General features: G+C 30.5%; 1 protein-coding gene across 18 annotated transcripts in view; it reads right to left on the reverse strand.

Annotated features, from left to right (window-relative positions):
- Positions 1 to 355: 355 nt before the first annotated feature.
- LOC134687030 (WASH complex subunit 2-like) overlaps positions 356 to 21,549 on the reverse strand; it is a 41,887-nt gene continuing 20,693 nt past the window's right edge. For 8 of the 18 annotated variants that reach the window (XM_063546969.1, XM_063546970.1, XM_063546966.1 and 5 more), the window contains 7 exons: positions 8,135 to 8,200; positions 6,731 to 6,840; positions 5,426 to 5,486; positions 4,912 to 4,944; positions 3,389 to 3,579; positions 2,695 to 2,782; positions 357 to 1,517 (listed from right to left, as the gene is read on the reverse strand). In XM_063546969.1, the coding sequence (XP_063403039.1) occupies positions 1,446 to 1,517; positions 2,695 to 2,782; positions 3,389 to 3,579; positions 4,912 to 4,944; positions 5,426 to 5,486; positions 6,731 to 6,840; positions 8,135 to 8,200 (621 nt within the window). In that variant the 3' untranslated portion in view covers positions 357 to 1,445. Of the gene's footprint in view, positions 1,518 to 2,694; positions 2,783 to 3,388; positions 3,580 to 4,911; positions 4,945 to 5,425; positions 5,487 to 6,730; positions 6,841 to 8,134; positions 8,201 to 21,549 lie in introns of all 18 variants that reach the window. The other 10 variants (XM_063546968.1, XM_063546972.1, XM_063546964.1 and 7 more) reach the window with 5 other exon arrangements.

Below are 21,549 nucleotides of genomic sequence, written 5' to 3' on the forward strand. Positions count from 1 at the left end.
TGATGAGGTTCATCATTTTTCCCTATATATTAAGTTCATTTTCAATGAGAAGTGACAAATACTTTCATGCCTATGCCATAAAATGAATAAAAATAAAATCTTTGTATTTAACAAAAATATACACACGCCATATTAATTTTTGCACCACTGCTGAATGATAATGAAATGATGATATGTAAATGATCATAACTATCCTAATTCAATTCTGTGGATTTATAATTATTGGAGGGTACCAATTTATGTGGATTTATAATTATTGGAGGGATACCAACTTTTGTGGATTTATAATTATTGGAGGGATACCAACTTTTGTGGATTTATAATTATTGGAGGATACCAACTTTTGTGGATTTATAATTATTGGAGGCATACCAACTTTTGTGGTTTTCTTGGATACACAAATTTTTAACATAGGGATTTTATGTAGAAGTCTTTTGTAAAACTACAAAATCAAATATCCATGGAAATAAACTTGTTTCCCTTATCCATGAAAATTAGTACCCAAGTATAGAATCCACAGTATTTATATATGCACTTTCATTTTCATAAATCCACACCTTTCATACATTCTACTCTGTAATCTTATAGATTGAACAAAACCTATTCTTGTATAACAATAACTTCACTTTTTATGAAAAGATAAAAATATCAATGAGAAATGTTATGAATGTAACCCTTTTATAAATTATATCAAATGTACATGTATGGAAAAAAGTATTAATTAGCTAACTCAGTAGATATACATGGTAGTAAAATTTGAAAATTTGAGTAAATAACTCTGTTTACTATATTTGTTGACTATAAAAACTGTCTCCTTGAAAATTAACACCATTTAATGCCAAACTACAATTGTATGCAAGTATGGCAGATAGTCCCAAAAAATAAATTTTAGGGGGAAAGTTTAAGTCAAATAAGGCCATAAACTCAAATTTTTAGCATAACTGCTCTAGAAAATCTTTGGCATACTTATAAAAGATTGTGTATAATACCAACAGTCACTAACTCATTCCCTCAGTCACCCTGTCTCTCACATTCAAAATAATGAGCAAATGAATTGAACAAAACCGTTAAAATGCAAACATTTAAAAGTTCTAAATGTATCTGCCCTGTTTCAATTGTGGAGAAGAATTGAAGAAAAGACATCACAATTCTGTACTTTAAGGAAAACTACAACATGAATATGTATTGAGCTGCAACCAAACTTTTTTAATATGTTTTTTTTGTTTCCAAAATATTACTTCTTATAGTTATCCCTTAAAAAATACATTTTTGACCGACGGATGATTTATTTTATCAACACAACTATGATGTGCTTTGTTCTGTGAAACCAAATGTAAATATCAGTGCCTTGTGCAATCGGAGGCACACAGAGGTAAAAACATTCTTGTGTTTCTGTGTTTGGACGGCATGACTTTGATGATATAATCAAATTGGTAATTCTCAATTTACGATTCACTCTGCACTGGTCTACCATTCCTCATGTAGTTTATCCAGTTTGTACTCAAACATTTTGGCTCCTGAAAATATAAAACATAAATCTATACACCAACAGCTATATAACAAGTTTGAATATGTAATGTTTTAGATGATATGTAGGTACTTTTTCAATGATCTGTAAATTAAAATAGTTCTGTAAAACATTATGATTGCCTTCATTTGTGACATCACAAGGGCTGTATTTTGTGTTGTGTGATATTTAGCTGATTTTGTGTTGATTCATCTTCACAATTTTCTAAATTTGGTTTTTATGCCCCACCTACGATAGTAGAGGAGCATTATGTTTTCTGGTCTGTGCGTCTGTCCGTGGTACCGCCCTTCCGTCCGTCCGTTTGTTCGTTCAGGTTAAAGTTTTTGGTCAAGGTAGTTTTTGATGAAGTTGAAGTCCAATCAACTTCAAACTTAGTACACATGTTTCTGTTGATATGATCTTTCTAATTTAATTGCCAAATTAGACTTTTGACCCCAATTCCACGGTCCACTGAACATAGAAAATGAAAGTGCAAGTTTCAGGTTAAAGTTTTTGGTCAAGGTAGTTTTTGATTTAGTTGAATTCCAATCAACTTGAAACTTAGTACACATGTTCCTTAGGTTATGATCTTTCTAATTAAAATGCCAAATTAGATTTTTTATCCCAATTTCACAGTCCACTGGACATAGAAAATGATAATGCGAGTGGGGCATCCGTGTACTATGGCCACAGTCTTGTTATACACATGAATTAAGAGAAGATAGACATTTGTTACAATTTATATACATTTTTTATTCTACTCCAGAAATCTGTGAAAACAAATCACTTGTAAAAAATTAGTTGTTTACAGTATTCTTAATAAAGTTATGACTTGAAAGAAACCATAGGGTTGAGATCTCACTAAACATGTTTAACCTCACTACATTTTTGTGCCTATGACTCTTAAGTCGGGAATCCTCTGGGGTTTGTTAGTCTTGTTATTCATTTATATGTTTTGGTGTTAAGTATGACATCCTTATTCACTGAACTATAGTGTACATTTTTATTTTAATAGGGATTAGATGAAGCCCACATCTGGGTTAGGGATTTTCTCATTGTGTTGAAGACCTATTAGTGACCTTGGGCTGTTATCAGCTCTTTGGTCTGGTTGTTGTCGCTTAAGCATATTCCCCATTTCAGTTCTTAACTTGATCAGATATGGTTTTCTATATATAGTGATAACTTACAATAACTCTAGTTTTCTGTCTGATTTCCTCAAGGGTAAGAGGTATAGGAGGAGGGGGAGGAGGTAGCTCTTTTCCTAACTTCCGACGACTGAAAAATAAGATTAATACAGCTGTTAAATTAATCATACATGCAACCAAGGGCACTTTGATATCTCAACTGGTTTAGTATTAAAGACTATTTTGTATTTTGAAAATGTATAAAAAATTCTTTAATTGTCTTTATTTTACAGTTGTCTAAACTTAATATGCATGTATTTGTTTCAATAGAACAGCCCTTACACCATTAACACATAGTTAGTTTAAAGGGAAAAAAATCAAATTTTCATAACACACAAAATTTTATAACCAGCTGAACTTTGAAACATAATTATATCCATATTGACCACTTGTGATAAGTCAATGGTACCTAGTATTAAGTTAAATAAGAATTGGTATTTCTCATTTCCGTAGGGTTATTTGGCCCTTCAATTTCAGTCATGGTTCATTCACTTTAACTGTTTTGCATAGTTCCTATGTTTAAATATTGCCATTTTTATTTCCATATTTGCATTATCAGTACATGCTCATATTATAAAAATCAAAAACAAGTTTTAACTAGTGAGACATATCTCTGAGTCAACAGTATAATTATCTATATTTCCAGTTGTAATGTTCAACTGACCTTGGTACATGACCTTAATAATCATACACATACCTAGATTCTTTTCTAAATGAACCTCTAGACGCTAGACTTGTTCTAGATTCCCTGCTGACTAGTGACCTAGGTTTTGAACTTCCCTGGCTGACTGACGCTCTGGGTGGGGGAAGAGCAGGATACACAGATTCTGGCATCCGTAAGTCCTCCTCAGATATATATTGGTCTTCTGGGGCAGGCAAGATTGATAGCTAAAATATGAACAATATAGATGATGAACATTTTCAATTAGACTACACCAAACAAATTTGCTGTTCTTTGAAGTTTTTAATTTGTTAATTTCAGATTTTAAAACAATTAATTAATAACATATTTAAATTTCGTTTGTAGTTATGATTTTATATAGGAGTAAACTTTTTGTTTAAAAACTCCAGATTTGATTGAAAAAAGATCTAAAATTATGAAAAGCTAGATGACAAATTAAGATATTATTTTTTTCTGATTTATGCCTAGAATTTGAGAAGTTATGAAGAACAACAAATAAAGTTTGTGTGGCCTATTTCTATTATTTGAAAACAATTCTGGTAGATAAATTTTTATTCATACTCTTGTTGACAATTTTTTTCTTAAAATCAGAGAAGCTTGTATAAATTTGTTCGATCAATTCTCCCCCTGTTAATCTTTATTGATATGCATAAAGGTTAAGAAATAATAAAATATATCAAAATCTTTTCAAAATTGAAATTATTTCAAGAAGCAAAAAATTAAATAAAAGATTAGATGAGTAAAACAAATGTGCTAACAAACTTTGAGATCACTATACAATAGATCTTTTCATTTATAGTTGTAGGGCATTTGAAACTTCCTCTATATATAGTTTCAAATACATATATTTTTACTTATTGTTAAATTGTAAGTTCACAATAAATTAGGGAAAAACACACATATAAATGTCATGTATTAATTGTAAAAAATAGCCACTCATGAAATTAAATAAAATAAAAAACCAGGTGAATCATAAAGATAAGATTTGACTTTTCAAAATGAGAAAAACATGTATGAGTTATTTGGAAGGTTATGAAGCTTAAATGTACCATAAAAACAAAGAAAAAAAAAGAAATAGAAATCTTTATACTTATTACTATCACATGCAGATTTCCTAAACATGTTTGTAAAAGTATATTTGTGCCCTACAGTTTTCTTGATAAACAATTGTTACTGTAGTGGCTGTCTTAGGCTACTTTTCTATTTTTTTAAAGAATATTAAAATATTTTGGGTTATTTGGCCTAGTTTTTCACTGAACTTTTTGTTGAAGAACCTTCTATGCATGAAATGTAAAACATTCTCCTGTGTTGAAAGTATTTTTGAAAAGAAGACATCAATTTTTAACACTTGAGCAGAAAAGTATACTGAATTAAACTTTTAAAAATCCTTTAACAATAGACCAATTAACAACATAACATGAACAACAAAAACAGAACAGCACAATATCATATGTGTGATTCACAATGTTATCATCTTGTGCAAGAAAAATTATATTTATGCAAAACTCATTGAAATACAGATCACACATTTGACCTACAAGATTGGTCTGCATTCCGCAATATAAAGATTTCTGAAATTAAACATCATCATCATGATTTTCTTATGTCTCTGTAAAGGGTTCTAATCCAGGAGTGGACTGTTCATACATATGATATGTTTAAAATGATTTTTTGAAAGGGTTTATCTATATTATGCAAAAGAAAATCCACCATCACCTGAATTTTGTTTAGCGTTGTGACAGAAAATGATAGTTATTTAAAAAAATAATGACCTTTTCATAGATGTATAATTGTAAAATTTGGTTGCAAAAAAAACATAAAATCATTAAACTCTCAAAATACAATTAACTTGAAGTTACTTACATGAAAATATTAATCATAAACAGAATATTGTTGACCATTACCCATATTATTTGGTTATAAGGAAGAGTTTTTATCATGCAGGTAGTGGACAATAAACATGGAAATGGTAAATGTAAGGTAATTATCTCCCTTGAAAGAGAATTTAATTCTGGGGAGGGGAGATAATCCTCTAATTCTAAAGATACTTACCACATCTCTGAGAGTATTTCCTTCCAAAAAACTTGATAATTCTCCATGTTTATCTAAAATTCTGAAAATGATGCAATATAATATAAAATTTTGAAATTCCTATGAGTGTTTTGCTGAAATATATTTAAATTTTATCATAAATTTAAAATTGAAACTTGAATATTCGATATACTTAAAACATTATACAATTAAACTTATTCTATTTTTATTTTGAAAAGCAATAAATTAATTTTTCTTTATTTCTGTGTAGCTTCTAGAACAAATGTGTGAGGCAGAAAAATCTGTCACAACTTTTGAAACAAATATTTTCCAATTCAAATATTTAAAACTAGAGGGTCTAAAGAGCCTGTGTCGCCTACCTTGGTCTATGTGAATATTAAACAAAGGACGCAGATGGATTCATGACAAAATTGTGTTTTGGTGATGGTGATGTGTTTGTACATCTAAATTTACTGAACATTCTAGCTGCTTACAATTATCTCTATCTATAATTAACTTGGCCCAGTAGTTTCAGTTTAAGATTTTTGTAAAAGATTACTAAGATTTACGAAAAAATGGTTAAAAAATTGACTATAAAGGGCAATAACTCCTAAAGGGGTCAACTGACAACATGTTGACTTATTTGTAGATCTTACTTTGCCAACATCTATTGTTCTTTTATAGTTTATCTCTATCTATAATAATATTCAAGAAAATAACCTAAAACAGCAAAATTTCCTTAAAATTACCAATTCAGGGGCAGCAACCCAACAACGGGTTGTCAGATTCATCTGAAAATTTCAAGGCAGATAAATTTTGACCTAATTAACAATTTTATTTCTGTCAGATTTGCTCTAAATGCTTTGGTTTTTGAGTTATAAACCAAAAACTGCATTTTATCCCTATGTTCTATTTTTAGCAGTGACGGCCATCTTGGTTAGTTTACCGGGTCATAGGACACATTTTTTAAACTAGATACCACAATGATGATTGTGGCCAAGTTTGGTTAAATTTGGCCCACTAGTTTCAGAGGAGAAAATTTTGTACAAGTTAACGATGACGGACGCAAAGTGATGGGAAAAGCTCACTTGGCCCTTTGGGCCAGGTGAGCTAAAAATAATAATAATATTCACTCAATAATACTCTACAAAGTTATAGGATATTTATATGCCATATTTAATATATTTGTAATGCATAAGGGAATAATATCAGGTTAATCTTACATTATAGTACATTATATTATAAATCATAGAATGGGCTTGAGTACCTATTGGTTGCAGCATTGTTTGCCATGGATATTATAAATTATAGTATTGGGGTGAGTACCTGTTAGTTGCAGCATTATTTGCCATGGCCATTTGATGCATTCTGTGTAATTTTCGTAAAAATCTCTTTCTCTGTTTTATTTTTACTTTTAGTTCTGCTTCTCTAGCCATCTACAATAAGAAAGAAGTCATGATTTGTAAAATTAAAAAAAAAACAAAAAAACACAGTCAACTTTTATATTGAATCAACAACTGTTAATAAGGTATAGATGTTGGAAGCTTTAGAGAATATGTTTTGTGAACTATAATTAATATAAATTGTGCCAATTTTAGCCCATGTAATGAAACAGGCAGTATTAAAAGAACCACATAAAATTGCATACTAGTGAATAGTTCTAAAGCTGGACATTTTTTCAATGTTTGTACTATTAAAAAAATTAAAATGGCCTGAATATATTTTTTAAGTATCTAGAACACACCTGTGAAATCGCGGGCATTCAAAGCATGGTTTAAAGTAAATTTTCGTAAAAGATTCAATGAAACATTGAAAGGTATCAAAAATCATGGGTACATGTACTTGGGGAAAGGACAATCAATTTCTACCCCTCCTCCTTTTTTCAAAATTAACAATTTTCTTCTCTTCAGGAAAGCCTATCAAAAGTCATAGGTACTTGGGTCTCAATTATTTTTCTACCCCTCCTCTTTTTTTTCCCCAAATTCCCAACTGGTTGTTTGTTTTTAATTTCAATATGAACATTTAGTATTTTATGAATATTCATTACTATAAATAAAGTGTGTTTGTTTTTTACTATCAATTCTCAGTTTGCTCTTCAACTTCGTACTTTATTTGGCATTTTTAACTTTTTTGGATTCGAGCGTCACATAGATAGTAAACTTGAACTTGAAACTAGTCTGTCCAATGACGGAAACAATATCTGGACGCCTTTTTTTCGTTTTTTTCCCAAATTAACCCAAACTGAATAATCATAAGAATGGATGACAAATGCGACTATGCATGGTACCGATAGGACACAGAGGCATGATGATTAGTTTATTGTTGAAAGAAGAGAAGGGACACACAAAATGAGGTCTTCTCGTTTAATGGTATAGATATGAAAATACTCTTTTATTTTTTTCATGTAACTTGATCTTTTTTTTAGTTTGATACCAGTATATATATGTTACAGCATATTCAAGAGTTTTTTTTATAATTTTACTGTAACCCACAATATTTATACTTTTGTTATGACATTTTTCAAGGGAACTTTTTGCTTATAAAATGGTAACAATTCCCTCTGAAAATGTTGACCATTAACCACATCGATTTTTATTTATATTTGAGGTATCATTTTTTATTTGTTTTATTTATTTCATTTCCCAAACTTTTGGACTTGCACATAATCTTTTAAAAAGTAGTGGTTCTCATTGTTCTGGACTGTATATTTTCTAAGATTTATGTTTGTACCTGTTCTGGATCAGGTGGTTTTTCTCCAAGGTCCATTGTAAAGCAGTGTAACTGTGGCATCTGTGTCTGCAAAAAAATATAAAATAAGATGCAGGCTTTATGTTATAACTTTTTATTTACACAAAAAGTTCCACCTCCTTTATAAAATCTCAATTTCCTTAACAATTTGTCTTCTTGATTTGTAAACTACACCATAGTTTTAAAAAACACTTTTACATTAACTCATAGAGTAATGTACCAAATAAGGGCATGTTTAATCTGCAGTTAATTACACCTAATTTTCAGATTGCCATGCACCAGTGACCTAGTGCAAATTATACAATAATACTTGCAAAAAATGGGAGAAAACGTAGATTCTAGTAAAAGAAGTATAAAAGTTCTGCCAGTCTTTTGTTCTAGCTCTGTATTGAATAATGCAAATAGTATATTTTACTAAATGACAGATCTTTTTTACTTTCAAAGGTGTATTTTTGTATGTAATGTCTATATCCTTTTTCTCTTTGTTTTTTGGTGAAGTTGACTTATTCTAATACAAGTGATATGTCATATAATCATTTATCAACAAATAACATCTTTTTGTTGAAGAATAGAAGATAGTGTTATGAAAAACTGCAAACTTCAAAACACTTCTTGAACATACTACAGTTTAAATGACCATTTAATCAAAAGACAAATTTTTGTTGCGAAAAGGAGAAGTTTTAGAAATCCATAAGTTCCTACCACTAGTAGCACGATTTCAGTCTGAAACGGTCATTTTGGTCTGATCACATCTTGATTGACTGGATTTACCGCTAGAAGAAATCGTCGAGACATTTTAGACCGTTAAGACTGTGTTACGATCGATAGCCGCATCAGGTAAATCAGTTCGTTAAGGCATGTCCAGACGGAAAAGACTGAATCGTCTAGCGGGCTGTTTAGACCCGTTAAGACAGTGTCAGACCAAAACAGACCATGGATACAAAATTACGTTCAAAATTTTCAGACCCTGTTTAGATCCGTTCAGTATATCGGTTTGATACCACGAGTTGCGCCCCTTCTACTCGATAATGCATTTTATATTAATATACATGTATTTTAATATAATTATAATTTGAAGTATATTTTGGTTAATTAAAAGATAAATAAGGATTAAATCTTCTGTTGATTCTTTATTTCTTTTCTTGTTTTGTTGAGGAACTACTAAATTATTCGTCTATATAATTGTTTATTTTTTAATAAATGTTAGTTTATATGAATATATATATTGATAATTAAATGCAAGGACGTATGTTTATTGTATACACACCAAAATGTATGCCATCAATTTAACCTTAAAATGTGAACACCGGTGAAAATGTGTATCGTATTTGAAGATTAAAAAGTAACGGAAAATCCTAAACGTTACCTTAAAAAGTTAAGGAAATGTGGTATGATTGCCAATGAGACAATCCACAGAAATGCAACGGAGGCAAATTAACACATGCATATTTTTGTTTTAAATATTACAGTTGCTTTAATTCGTTATCTGTTGATATATGTCATAGTTTACCGTGGAAGCTGTTGCTTTTTTATGTTTTTTTCGTGCGAGTTACTCTATTAAACTTGGAAAAAAATATTCTCGACATCCGGAAATTCAAAAAAAAAGACTTCCCGGATCCCGAAAGCTGATCATGATACTGCATTCAGTCTCTGTCGGGACCGTGTTAAAGTATCACCGTATAAAAATGTTCATTCAAACAATGTTGTATCCTTATAAAATTTATTTTCTAATTCATATAATATGTATATAGTACTTAGTATATATGTATGGCGTTAATTTAAAAAAAATCTGTGTTAGTTAAAATGGTCGAGTTCAATGGCACGTGCTAGTAATCAACCGGGTCAACAGGTAACAAAATCAATGATCCATAACGTAAGAAAGAACATGCCTATTATATTTTACAATTACTCTCATCATCATTCTTAATAAAAAGGTGCCGTAGGGCTAAACGTTAATAAAGAACTAATGAATTTGTGTATACACGTATTTAAATAGTGATGTCTGACAGTCAGTTTTTAATATACATGTCTTTGTTTTTCTTATATTGAACAAAATAACGAATTTGAATCTATTATACGTTAAAGGTTCTTACAATGTCATATGTCTAACCACGAAAAGACCATGCAAAATATTTGAGCGCCGAAGGGAAAATCATTAAAAAAACATGTACTGTTCGGAAGTTTGTTTACTATTCAAAAGAAACTTTTCGCTTCTCTACTTGTATAGTTTAGAGATTATTCCTTTAAATTATGTCAGTTACTTCGTATATAAAGAAGTGTGTATTATTGTATTCTATTTATTTGGCTAATTGTATAATTATAATATACATTTTGTATTTCACAACTATATATACTATAAGTTGTAGTGTGATTGATTGTTGGTTGTTTAAAGTCCAGTGGCAAATACTTCATGCATATTCAGGACCAGCTGTAAGTTTATGACATATATGGAACTTACTGGTGTAGTTTTCACGTGTTAACATGGATAAAAGAATAATTATTTTTTTAAATATCGAAACATCAGGGAGGAAAGGCGCATGGATTCCCCGCACTTATCAGTTCTTTTCTCTGTTTTGTGTTTAAAAAAATAATGGTTTCTTTTCGATTTTTTTTATATATGTTTTTATAATTTACGATAACTGTGGTGTATACCTGCTGTCAGACGAAAGAAACATATGTGCCCTCTAAAAAGAATTATGGATTTTTTGCTTTCGCATTGACGTTTAACACACAGCTTTAATTACTTACTGTGATATGTATGTAGAAATTCTGGAGTACTGGAAAATGAAGGATGCAAATCCAACTGACCAAGCTTTGAATTAAAATGGTCATTAAATAACCACACAAATAAAAGAACAAGTGTAAGTGTTGGAATGACATATACAATATATCACCAGGTGCATTGTCAGAGAATTATAAATTTTGATTTTACTTTGGTAACTATAGACACAATTGAAGAGAGGCAGCCCAATCTTTTCTTCTTTGTGTTACGAGTACACATAAACTGGGGTACGTCTAAACACCGCTCAGGACCTCCTGAGTGCACTCAGGACATACAAAGTGTGCACACAGGATGGATGTATATATGCGTTACATGCTGCTTATTAAAGTATTAAATTTTGGTAGAATTTGAAATCGAACTTAGATAGATATGTTTTTTTTTTTTAAATAATGAGGGCACGTGTCACTGATTACACAACTACTGAGCCGTGAATCATCCAATCAACAAAATTAATTGGATTATCTTTATTGATGTTTATGAATTGTGTTGTTTGTACAAACGTTTAAAATATTTGAGATTGTTTAATGTAGTGAAATTTAAATTAGGCACTGTGAAATAGTGAATTGTATGTTTATGGAGAAAAAAATTAGATAACCCATTCGATGTTCTTTTTAAGTCTATTTTTTTTGACGGCTCATTTGTTTTTTTGTGTTCTACAGTTTATGAATGAAGAAAATAAAGAAATCTGTAACACGTTCTATTTTTGTTTTTCATTGTAATTTTTTCTTTCTCTCCATATCAACTTAATAAACAAAAACAATGTTTACTTATATCAAATTTTATTCTTAATAAACAATACACATAGTTAAAAACGGAGAAAAATTTATTTCTCAGAATTTATTTTCACATCGGAATTCGTTCAAGGCTTGTATTACTGGACAAGAACGACTTTAATGAGAAATAAAATCTTACTAAATGCGGATTTATTCAAACATTCGTATTACTCAGGAAAAACAATAGTGCACAAGTCCGATTTTGATTGTTTGAAAAATTTATTTTGATCAGTACGGTTTCTATAGTTAAAAACGGGCTCCATATACAAAATTAATTAACTTCATGAAAAGTAAATTTATTTCCGTTTTAAACCTCGTTCAATAGGGGAATAAATTTTACAAAATGAAATTTTGATTGAATCTTAACCACAAGAAAATAGAGAAAACACATATATATATATAAATATTAAAGTATTAAACAACGCAATGATACCAATTTAAAAAAGAATCAACGCTACTATTCGTAATTGTAACTGTTAGCTAGGAAATAAATTATATATAAAAAGGTGTATCAAAAATTCATTTTTACTACGAAACAGTGCAATTAAAATCTATTGTAGTATACCTAGAGATATGAAAATACGAAAGAACTATTCATCTTAATTTTTGAAATATTAAAGAATAAAACTAAAACTTTTCCGTATATTGAATGAAATTTGATAAAATAAAAACAACGCTACTTTTTGTGATTAACTGTTAGCTTAAAAGTAAATAATATATTCTTTTTTTTCACGATGGAACAATGCAATTAAAGTCTATTGTAGTATATCTAGAGATATGAAAATACGAAAGACTTATTCATCTTGATTTTTGAATTAAGAATATAACTAACACTTTTCGGTATTGAAAAAGAATTATATAAAATTTGAAAATCTATACAAAGAAAATATTTTACGATATATTTTTATCTATTAAATTAATATACCTTGCTCAATCTCTGGAAACACTCCTCGTAGTTGAAACGGGGTTTTGATCCCCAAGGACGCCACATATTGCAATAAATTTAATCTATATTTTTGAACGTTTTCAAATGAGGAGAATTGAAAGAAAATTTCCCAAATATATGTAGATTTCTCAACCAGCTTCAATTATTACAAACAAAACGAAAGGTTTATTAAACATTTTTTTCCAAAACAATATATCTTCTTTGTTCTATATTTTTCAAAAGACATCTTGGTTTGTTGGTTTGCCAAGCTTTCATGTATGAGGTTAGACCCCTCACTAATCACTTCTAATTATTAAAGATCAAACGACCTAATCAACATGATAATTAGTATTCAATATAATCATCGGTCATGCCTGACATGTTTCATAAAAACTGCGCGTGCCGATGAAAACTCAAATAACTTCTTAAATATTAAATTGATTTTATAAAAACAAAAACTATAAGATGAAGAATTAAATTATCTATCGAATGCATACCTTCGCCACCCACTAAAACATATATTTCATGTCCTGAGTGCACTTTGTATGTCCTGAGTGCACTGAGGAGGTCCTGAGCGGTGTTTAGACGTACCGCATAAACTGATCTTAGTTATTTCGTGAAGCATTTCCTTTAAATGATAAAATCGCGCGTGATTATCTAACAAATACTCACAGTGCAGTGTACTGCAATCAGGCGCGGATCCAGCCATTTTAAAAAAGGGGGTCCCAACCCAGAGTAAAAGGGGGGGGTCCAAGTATATGCTCTATTCAAATGCATTGATCGGCCAAAAAAAGGGGGTCCAACCCCCGGAACCCCCCTGGATCCACCGAGACAAATTATATCAAATTATAGAGCAGTCTAACGGCTCCAACTAAAAATTTGAACCATTCTATGTTGGGGGGCGGGGTTACCATTTAGTTCGAAAGCTCAAAGTATACAAGCTGTTTCACCCTTTTTATTGTGATGATTGGGAATTTTCATTAAAGGGAAACTTCGCAAAAAAATCAAAAATTGATATTATGTTCATTCTGTATAAAAATGCTCAAATGCATGAATATTAAAGTTTAATTCTGCTAGATAAGAGATCACCATCGATTTTGAATTTAGAGTATCAATTCTCTCCGGTCGGCCATTTTGTTACCTTCTCCGCTTTGCACCCAATATATGTCTAAGGAACAAAACTACAGTAACCCGATGTAGTCGTAATTGCGTGTCGATATCTTGTCAATCGTACGGTTGTTTTATCCGACTAGTTAAAGTTGATACGGAAAATTTTCTTCTCTTTTTTTTTAATAACCATGATCTGTTATTTTTAACAATAATGATAATATTGGAATAAGTTAAATAGTAAAAATTTCAAATCATAAATAATTGTTCCGTGAAACTTGAATTGTTTTCGGAAATCTAATTAGTTCATAATTCTTTTATGTAATAAACTTTAATTAAAATAAATTAGGATCTTCGTTCCACTGATCACCTGCATGGCTAAAGGTATTACTCCCAAAGGTATTGCAGGGGGTGTGACACGTCCAGGTATTCAGGCGATTTCCTGTCGAGCTTGCAAATTCATGCATCGTTTCACGTCTTAGGGTATTGGTCAATGTAAACGGCCTGTAACTTATAACTTTCCATTTTGAACTATTAGGTGTATAACGGAAAAAAAATCACAGGAAAAAAAGTCACAATATCCCTAGGAAATAAAGTCACAGGAAAAAAAGTCACAAGAAAAAAAGTCAAAATTTGTTTAAGTAAACTTATTTGTCAGAAATATGTTGGAATGCATGTGAAAAAGTCACTATGTACATGTATGCAATAAATAATTAAACTGTAGTTTTCGAATGCATTGAAAAAGTCATAATATATTTGTATCGGATTAATTTTTTAAAACTATAAAGGAATTATATACGTGATATATATACTAATAAAAGTGTATCTGAATAAATCATTTTCTTTTTTTCAAAATTGACTTTTTTAACTAACAGGGAAAACTGATTGATACTCAGTACCACAGAGGTCAAACAATGCAAATTTGGGTAATTGTACACGACATGCATGCTACAATTCATGTTTGATGATCTTAGACCCTTTGGACCTCTATGTGGGCTATTTCGGTAACTTGGCAAAAGATCCCTAAACTGGATACACGGTAAGATTCAGCATGTCAGAGAACCCCAAATATCCATAAGGACTTTTGTCTATAAATTTGAAGACCACAAACTTGAAAAAGGGACCCAAAATATGAAAATACATGCATGGGATACATTTGTTATTGAAGGCATGACTGTAACAATATGATGAAGATAAATAAATATCTTATTCTGGGGTATTATTGGGGGGGGGGGTCTGATACCTGATCCCGCTTACTGCTTTGTCAGATTCCCGTATCCCGCTCATACTATGCAGTTCTGATTTTTTGAAATTTTCCGTGTCCTGCTATACTTTATTTCTCGTTTTCACGACACAATCATTTAACTTTCACGTGTCACGCTTACAAAAACAATCGGCAATTCAGCGTCACGCTTATACCCCAACGCGACTCACTATTCTACTCTTTTCTGACTCATATTAAGCCCATTATAAATATATCAAAAAAGTGTGTTTTTATCCCTTTTTGTCCCGTTTCGTTTCGGTTTGAGCCATAGATAGATAAGATGTCGTCTGTGACAATGAGACAACTCTCCATCCGAGTCACAATTTATAATAGTATATAATAAAAATAAGTCAAAATACGGTCTTCAACATGGAGTCTTGGCTGACACCGAACAGCAAGTTATAAAGGGCCCCAGTGTAAAACCTTTTAAACGGGAAAACCAACGATTCAATCTATATCAAGATGTACGTAATTAGTGGTGAAGTGTCATGGAAATGGATAAAAAAAATACAAGGATATGGAAATGGATAAAAAAAAAACAAGGATAAAGATCCCTATACGATTTATAAGAAATTAAATGGAATACATTTGAGTGTTTTAAACCCAAACTTTCCTCCATATGTTAAATTTTATCAAATCCGTCTCTTACTTTATCTATTGTTTGAGCAAGTCGGCTAAATTAAGGCTTTACAGCTAGTTTCCTAATGTATGTAAAGCAAAACTTTGGTTTATTTGCTTGCTTTGTTTGTATAATTGTTTATACAAATTTCGTTAATAAGATTGACATCTTTAAACAATATGTATCGGCATAGTTTAACCTGTATTTATATAATTTTTATATTTGAATTAAATTTGGTGTTATCATAATGATTGTACAATAAAAAAAAAAACCAAAGCAAGCACGCTAACTAAAGTCTTGCTTTACATCATTTCATCATTTAATTTATAAGTGCACTTGAATTGTTTAGGTTTTATGTGGTTTGCAATTGAAGGATGGAAGAGTTATCATTGATATGTTCATAATTATAAATTTATAGTTAACAAAATTTTGTATTTTTGAAACACTAAGGCTTTTTATCTCAGGAATAGATAACCTTACGGAGGATGAAATTGGGAAAACTTTTAGGTATGTTGGTCCTCAATTCTCTTCAACTTCGTACTTTATTTTGCCTTTTTTTAATTTTTTGATTCGAGCGCACTAGTCTAATGAGCCTTTTTTTTAAGACGAAACGCAAGTCTTCCGTAAATATTAAATTGCAATTCTGGTTAACATAACCATAGTGTCATTAGAGAGAACATTCTTCGATTAAAACACACTCGGGAATAGCAAGAAAGTTCACAAAAAGAGTATTGGGAACTTTACTGATTTTTTTTATCATATATATTTCTGATAGTTTTTCCGACCTATTAACATATTTTCAAACTTGAAAGGAGACCTCTTTCAGCGGCACGAGCCTGGAACATGTACAGTTTTAAGTAATAGCTATATAAATATAAAAGAGAAGATGTGGTATGATTGCGAATGAGACAACTGTCCACAAGAGACCAAAATGACACAGACATTTACAACTATATGTCACCGTACGGCCGTCAACATTGAGCAAAGCCCAAACCGCATAGTCAGCTATAAAATGCATGTCAAAGATACTAGTATTAGAATTATTAGAATCAAAGGTTAAAGTACTTACAAAATATGTCATCTTGTAGAATGTGATTTCACAAATATATTATTTTCAAATTCGCAGTCCAAGTCAACGTTAAATCGGTTACACACATTTTTCATGTTATAAATCCATTCCAACAATATCATTTTAAACACACACTAGCTTGCCTTTTCATTAATTTGAATAATACAAATTCAGCTAAATTTTGTTTATTCCCATCAACAGAGATTTCTCACACTCATCCCAGACGTTAATAATACTCATGCACTTCAATTTTGATATTAAACAATTTATTGATACGGATGACTACGCTTTAAAAGTACGGTTACATCAGGGTGTACAAAATGTGAATTTGTTATTAATTGAATTCAAAGATAGATTAAACGGTAGCTTTAATAGTGAAATGAACTAATTTTTTGAAGACTCGCCTACATTTTTGTTGCATAGATGTATTTGACCCCAACAATTTTATTTAGATCATGCTGTATTAAAATTATATTTATAGAATCATTTATTTGAAAATACCGCATACATCTGCTCACCGTTTGAATATAGAAACTTGTCGATTTTATAATATTGAGAAATATTAAAAAAATTGTAATATGTGTGATAAACAAGTATTTGGAGATGAATATCATTTTATTTTAGTATGTGAAAAGTATAATGAGTTTTCGAAAGAAATTTATCAAACCATATTGTTGAAGAAAACCGTCGAATCTTAGACTTTTTAGACGATCAATGCATTTCAATAGGGACATATAGTTCGTCCCTTTTTTTTATGCTCGGTTGTGACCCCCTTTTAAAGTGGCTGGGTGCTCACCAGTATCTGTTCATTATGTTAAGCAACTTAACAATTAAAGGGAAATTTTTATTTTTGACTGTGAAGGCACAAAATTAAATTCATTTGAAAATGTGTTATATTTGATTATACTGTGCTGTACTGTTATATAAATGGGTATACTTACTTATATGATTATTTGACTAATATAAATATATTTCACTGATGTAATTGAATATTTGTAATAATTATTTTCTGTAAGTTGTAAAATAAATATTATGGCTTTCCTTTTTTCATTGGATGACCATGCAGTGGTGTTGCAACGTCAAAGAACTGATAATAGAAAGCTATTTTAATTTGATACATAGGACAATGAATCTTAACAAAAGGTTCTATAAATTCAATTGTGAAAAAAAATCACAATACCGTGCATTAACTCAACAACCGTTCATCGACAAATATTACTTGATATTCATTGAAATGATAACAAGATAACAGTTATTATAAAAGCAGGGCAACCTTAAATTCTAATAGTTTTGTCAAAAAAGATTCAAAGTTTTACCGATGCAACGATATTTTTTATATATTTTGAGTTGAAATGGCCTAGCGATAGTCTGATCACTTCGAATCATGCGGCAACACGTTTAATCTGAGCATTCGTAAAGTTTTTAAACTATAATAAGATCTATATTAGCTATCGAAACATATGTTATATGTAAGCTATAATCTATGAGGAGTTTCATGAAAAATGGGGGGGGGGGGGGGGATTGAAGTCTAACTTTAAATATATAAAAAAAAAGCACGAAAAGAGATTAGCTTTACTGAAACAGAAATTAACATCTATAGTCACGTACGGCCTTCAACAATTTGAAAAATTCATCATTAAATTCCCTTTTATATTCAGTATAATTCCATAAAGTTATTATAGAAGTTATATTATGATAAAAAAGGCTGTAAAAAATGATTGAGAGTTGACGAATATCATTATATCATGACATGTAAAGCGTTGGATGTAGCTATAGATAGACAGACATTTTATACTGGATAATTGCTGCAAATTTTATATCAAACGAATCGCTTTCACGTTCTATACTATTCTGTACTATATACATACTAAGTCTTAATCATGTTTTTTAATGTTCAATCTCTGAATTGAGACAGCACTATCGGTCATCTTATATAAAAAAAATCTATTATACTCTTAAATAAGCAGCGTGTAATGAATATATTCACCCATCCCGTCCCGTGTGCAAATAGGATGAATATGAAGGATCCTGAGTGCACATTGTATGTCCTGAGTGCACTAAGGAGGTCATTACCGGTGTTTAGACGTACTCCAAATAAAAATTTGGATTTTTGTTTAAAATTAGCGCACATGCAATGCACCACCTCTTCGGAGTCCTCCAAAAAGGTAAAGTTCCCCTGTATTAGTATTTCTGGTGTATGAAATTCATTGTGTATATTATCCGTTCCATCTACAATATACGCGGAAGTGACACGGCCGGGTATTGTAAAGCTGTTGAGGGACTTTAAATGTCAAATTCATATCCCTGGGCGAAGAAATTACCGGTTTGTGAAAACTTATATTAGTGTGTTACCTTGGTTCTGGTCTTTCACGCTGTCAGAATGAAAGGTTGAGCAACTTTTGTGGGTTATAAATGAAAAAAGAGAAGACCGTAAAAAAAATTAAGAGAACAGAAAATGAGCTTTACAAACGTGTCTCTAACAATAAAAACAATGTAGATTATTTAGATCATTCGAACTTGTATAAATAATGGATATTAAGTTGTTAAGACTATTTCATATAATTGTTTTTATTTATTGTATTTACAAATTTTATACAAACTTATAACGATTGATCATTCAGACCGTGACCTTTTGCATAGACACCTGTTTCTTGTTAAAGACTAAACATGCGCTCTTGATTCATCTATGTTTTTTGTCGTTTGGTTGCTGTCAAATTGAAATATATCCCACATCTCCTGTAGTATGTCTTCCGTTTGATTACTTTAAAATCAGTTTATAAGTATTTTTATTGAAAGGGTTATTTGCATGAGTATAGACCAATTCAATACTAATATATACTTATATATATATATGATATTATGAACCTCATTAATTTCGATCTAAACAAGATAATTATAAAGAGATCGATATGTTAAACAGTCTTAATAAATTCCAACGATCACAAATCTAATCTAAATTCGATTTCAATTATTTCGTGATTCTAAAATACGGTTTTTTTTGCAAATTCCGTACACTTTCCTCTTAATTTCTAGCATTATCAAAATCGTAATTTTTGTATCCTTGCTATCCTTGCTAAATCTTTTGCTGTATATCACAGCTAGTGAATAAGTATAAATGTCCGTACAGTGTATAGTAAGATCTCTTTTCCACACATGGACATTTCATAAGTATAGAAAGTTCGCTATAGTGTTCCATCATGGTCTTAGTGCAGTTTCGAGACCTTAGTGCACCACGGCGGCCAAGGTTGTTTTTAGACGCACCGTAAAGTCCCTGTCACACCATTGCAACAACGTCCTTTTATGATATTTTTTTTTAAATTGCTAGGACCATGATACTAATAGTAAAATATTTCAGTTTTAAATAGTAATTGTTATGAAGGATAATAGTTTATACATGTATGTATGCTGTCTCAGTTTTTAAATAGTTATTTGGTATAATATGGTGTCGCGTAAGTCATTTTTGGACAGGATATTGTTTGTTTCATAGTATATGTATATTCTGCACGAATATTTTTTATCGCTACCATTACATGTATAAAAAACTAAACTATGTGGACCTTATGAGATCGCACACAAGACAGCTGATTGGATAAGTGTGATGAATTGTTACGCCTACATAAAACTGATATCCAATCGAATGCCAGCAGACACCTGTCAGTAAAAACAAATTGCAAGCGTTGATGGTTAGAGATTTATTTGTGTATTCGATATATTTGAAAAATAAGTTAGATAGACACTATTCGTTTTCCCTTTTTTTCAGCTGGATTTCAATAACTGTTTTTACACTTTTTTTATGTAACAGAAAGGTATTTGAATAAAAGCGCACCACATGTAATGGAGATTTACAAGCATTTAATATAGCGACTTGTGTTTTCGGAACGTCATATTTTCAATAATTCACAGACTTTTGCAATAATATTTAACCTTTATTTTTTAACGAACGCCTCTAAATCTGGTATGTATAAGAAAGTTATAAATGGTTTTTGGATTATAGACACAATAAAAAAAATATGGAAATCAAACGCACAAGTCTGACAAAAATGAACGGACAATGCTATGACAATAAACAGAAAACGACAAAAAACATACATAGTACTGTTATAGTTTTTCCCTGTCTTAAGTTTACAATAACTTAAATGAAATTTATATAGAAAACATGAAAAGTTAAATGATAATGCATATTATTTACAATATTAAAGAAAAGTAACATCAACAATTTAATAAATTAAACATATTTAGATAAACATATTTAGATTACGTTTTCAAGTGTTAATCCCGACATCCGTAATTTTTAAGGGTATACAAATTATCTGTAACGTCAAGTTGACACATTTTCCCCCACGGCACCAGTCTGTAATTGCATAAATATTTATTTACAATCACTTGTAAACCATTAAATATAAAGTTTTTGATGTGTATATTCAATGAATAATTATTAAATATAATTTCGGCAATCTGTTGATTTTAAACTCAATTCACCACGGTTTGCGCAGCAGTATGACTTTGAACCACTTATGTTTTTTTTTAATATAGAAAATGTTAAATAATTAAATAGGAAGAGGTATGAATTAGAATTGATTATTTTCTTTATTTAATTAAAACATGGCAGACTTTCAGTTAACATAAACCGTCTTCTTTTTAATTTTAATTTTATTCTTAAAAGGGGAGCAACCCCTGATAAACACTGGGAAAGTTTTACCCGTTTTCTGTCCAAATTAATAAAATCTGAACACGACTAAACACGGTCTGACAACATCTTAACGTCATTTTGTATCCATGGTCTGTTTCGGTCTGACACTGTCGTAACGGATCTTAACAGCTCGCTAGGAGATTCAGTCTTGATAATCTTGACATGCCT

This window comes from Mytilus trossulus, chromosome 10 (assembly GCF_036588685.1).
Source record: "Mytilus trossulus isolate FHL-02 chromosome 10, PNRI_Mtr1.1.1.hap1, whole genome shotgun sequence".
In the NCBI taxonomy this organism is placed as follows: Eukaryota; Metazoa; Mollusca; class Bivalvia; order Mytilida; family Mytilidae; genus Mytilus; species Mytilus trossulus.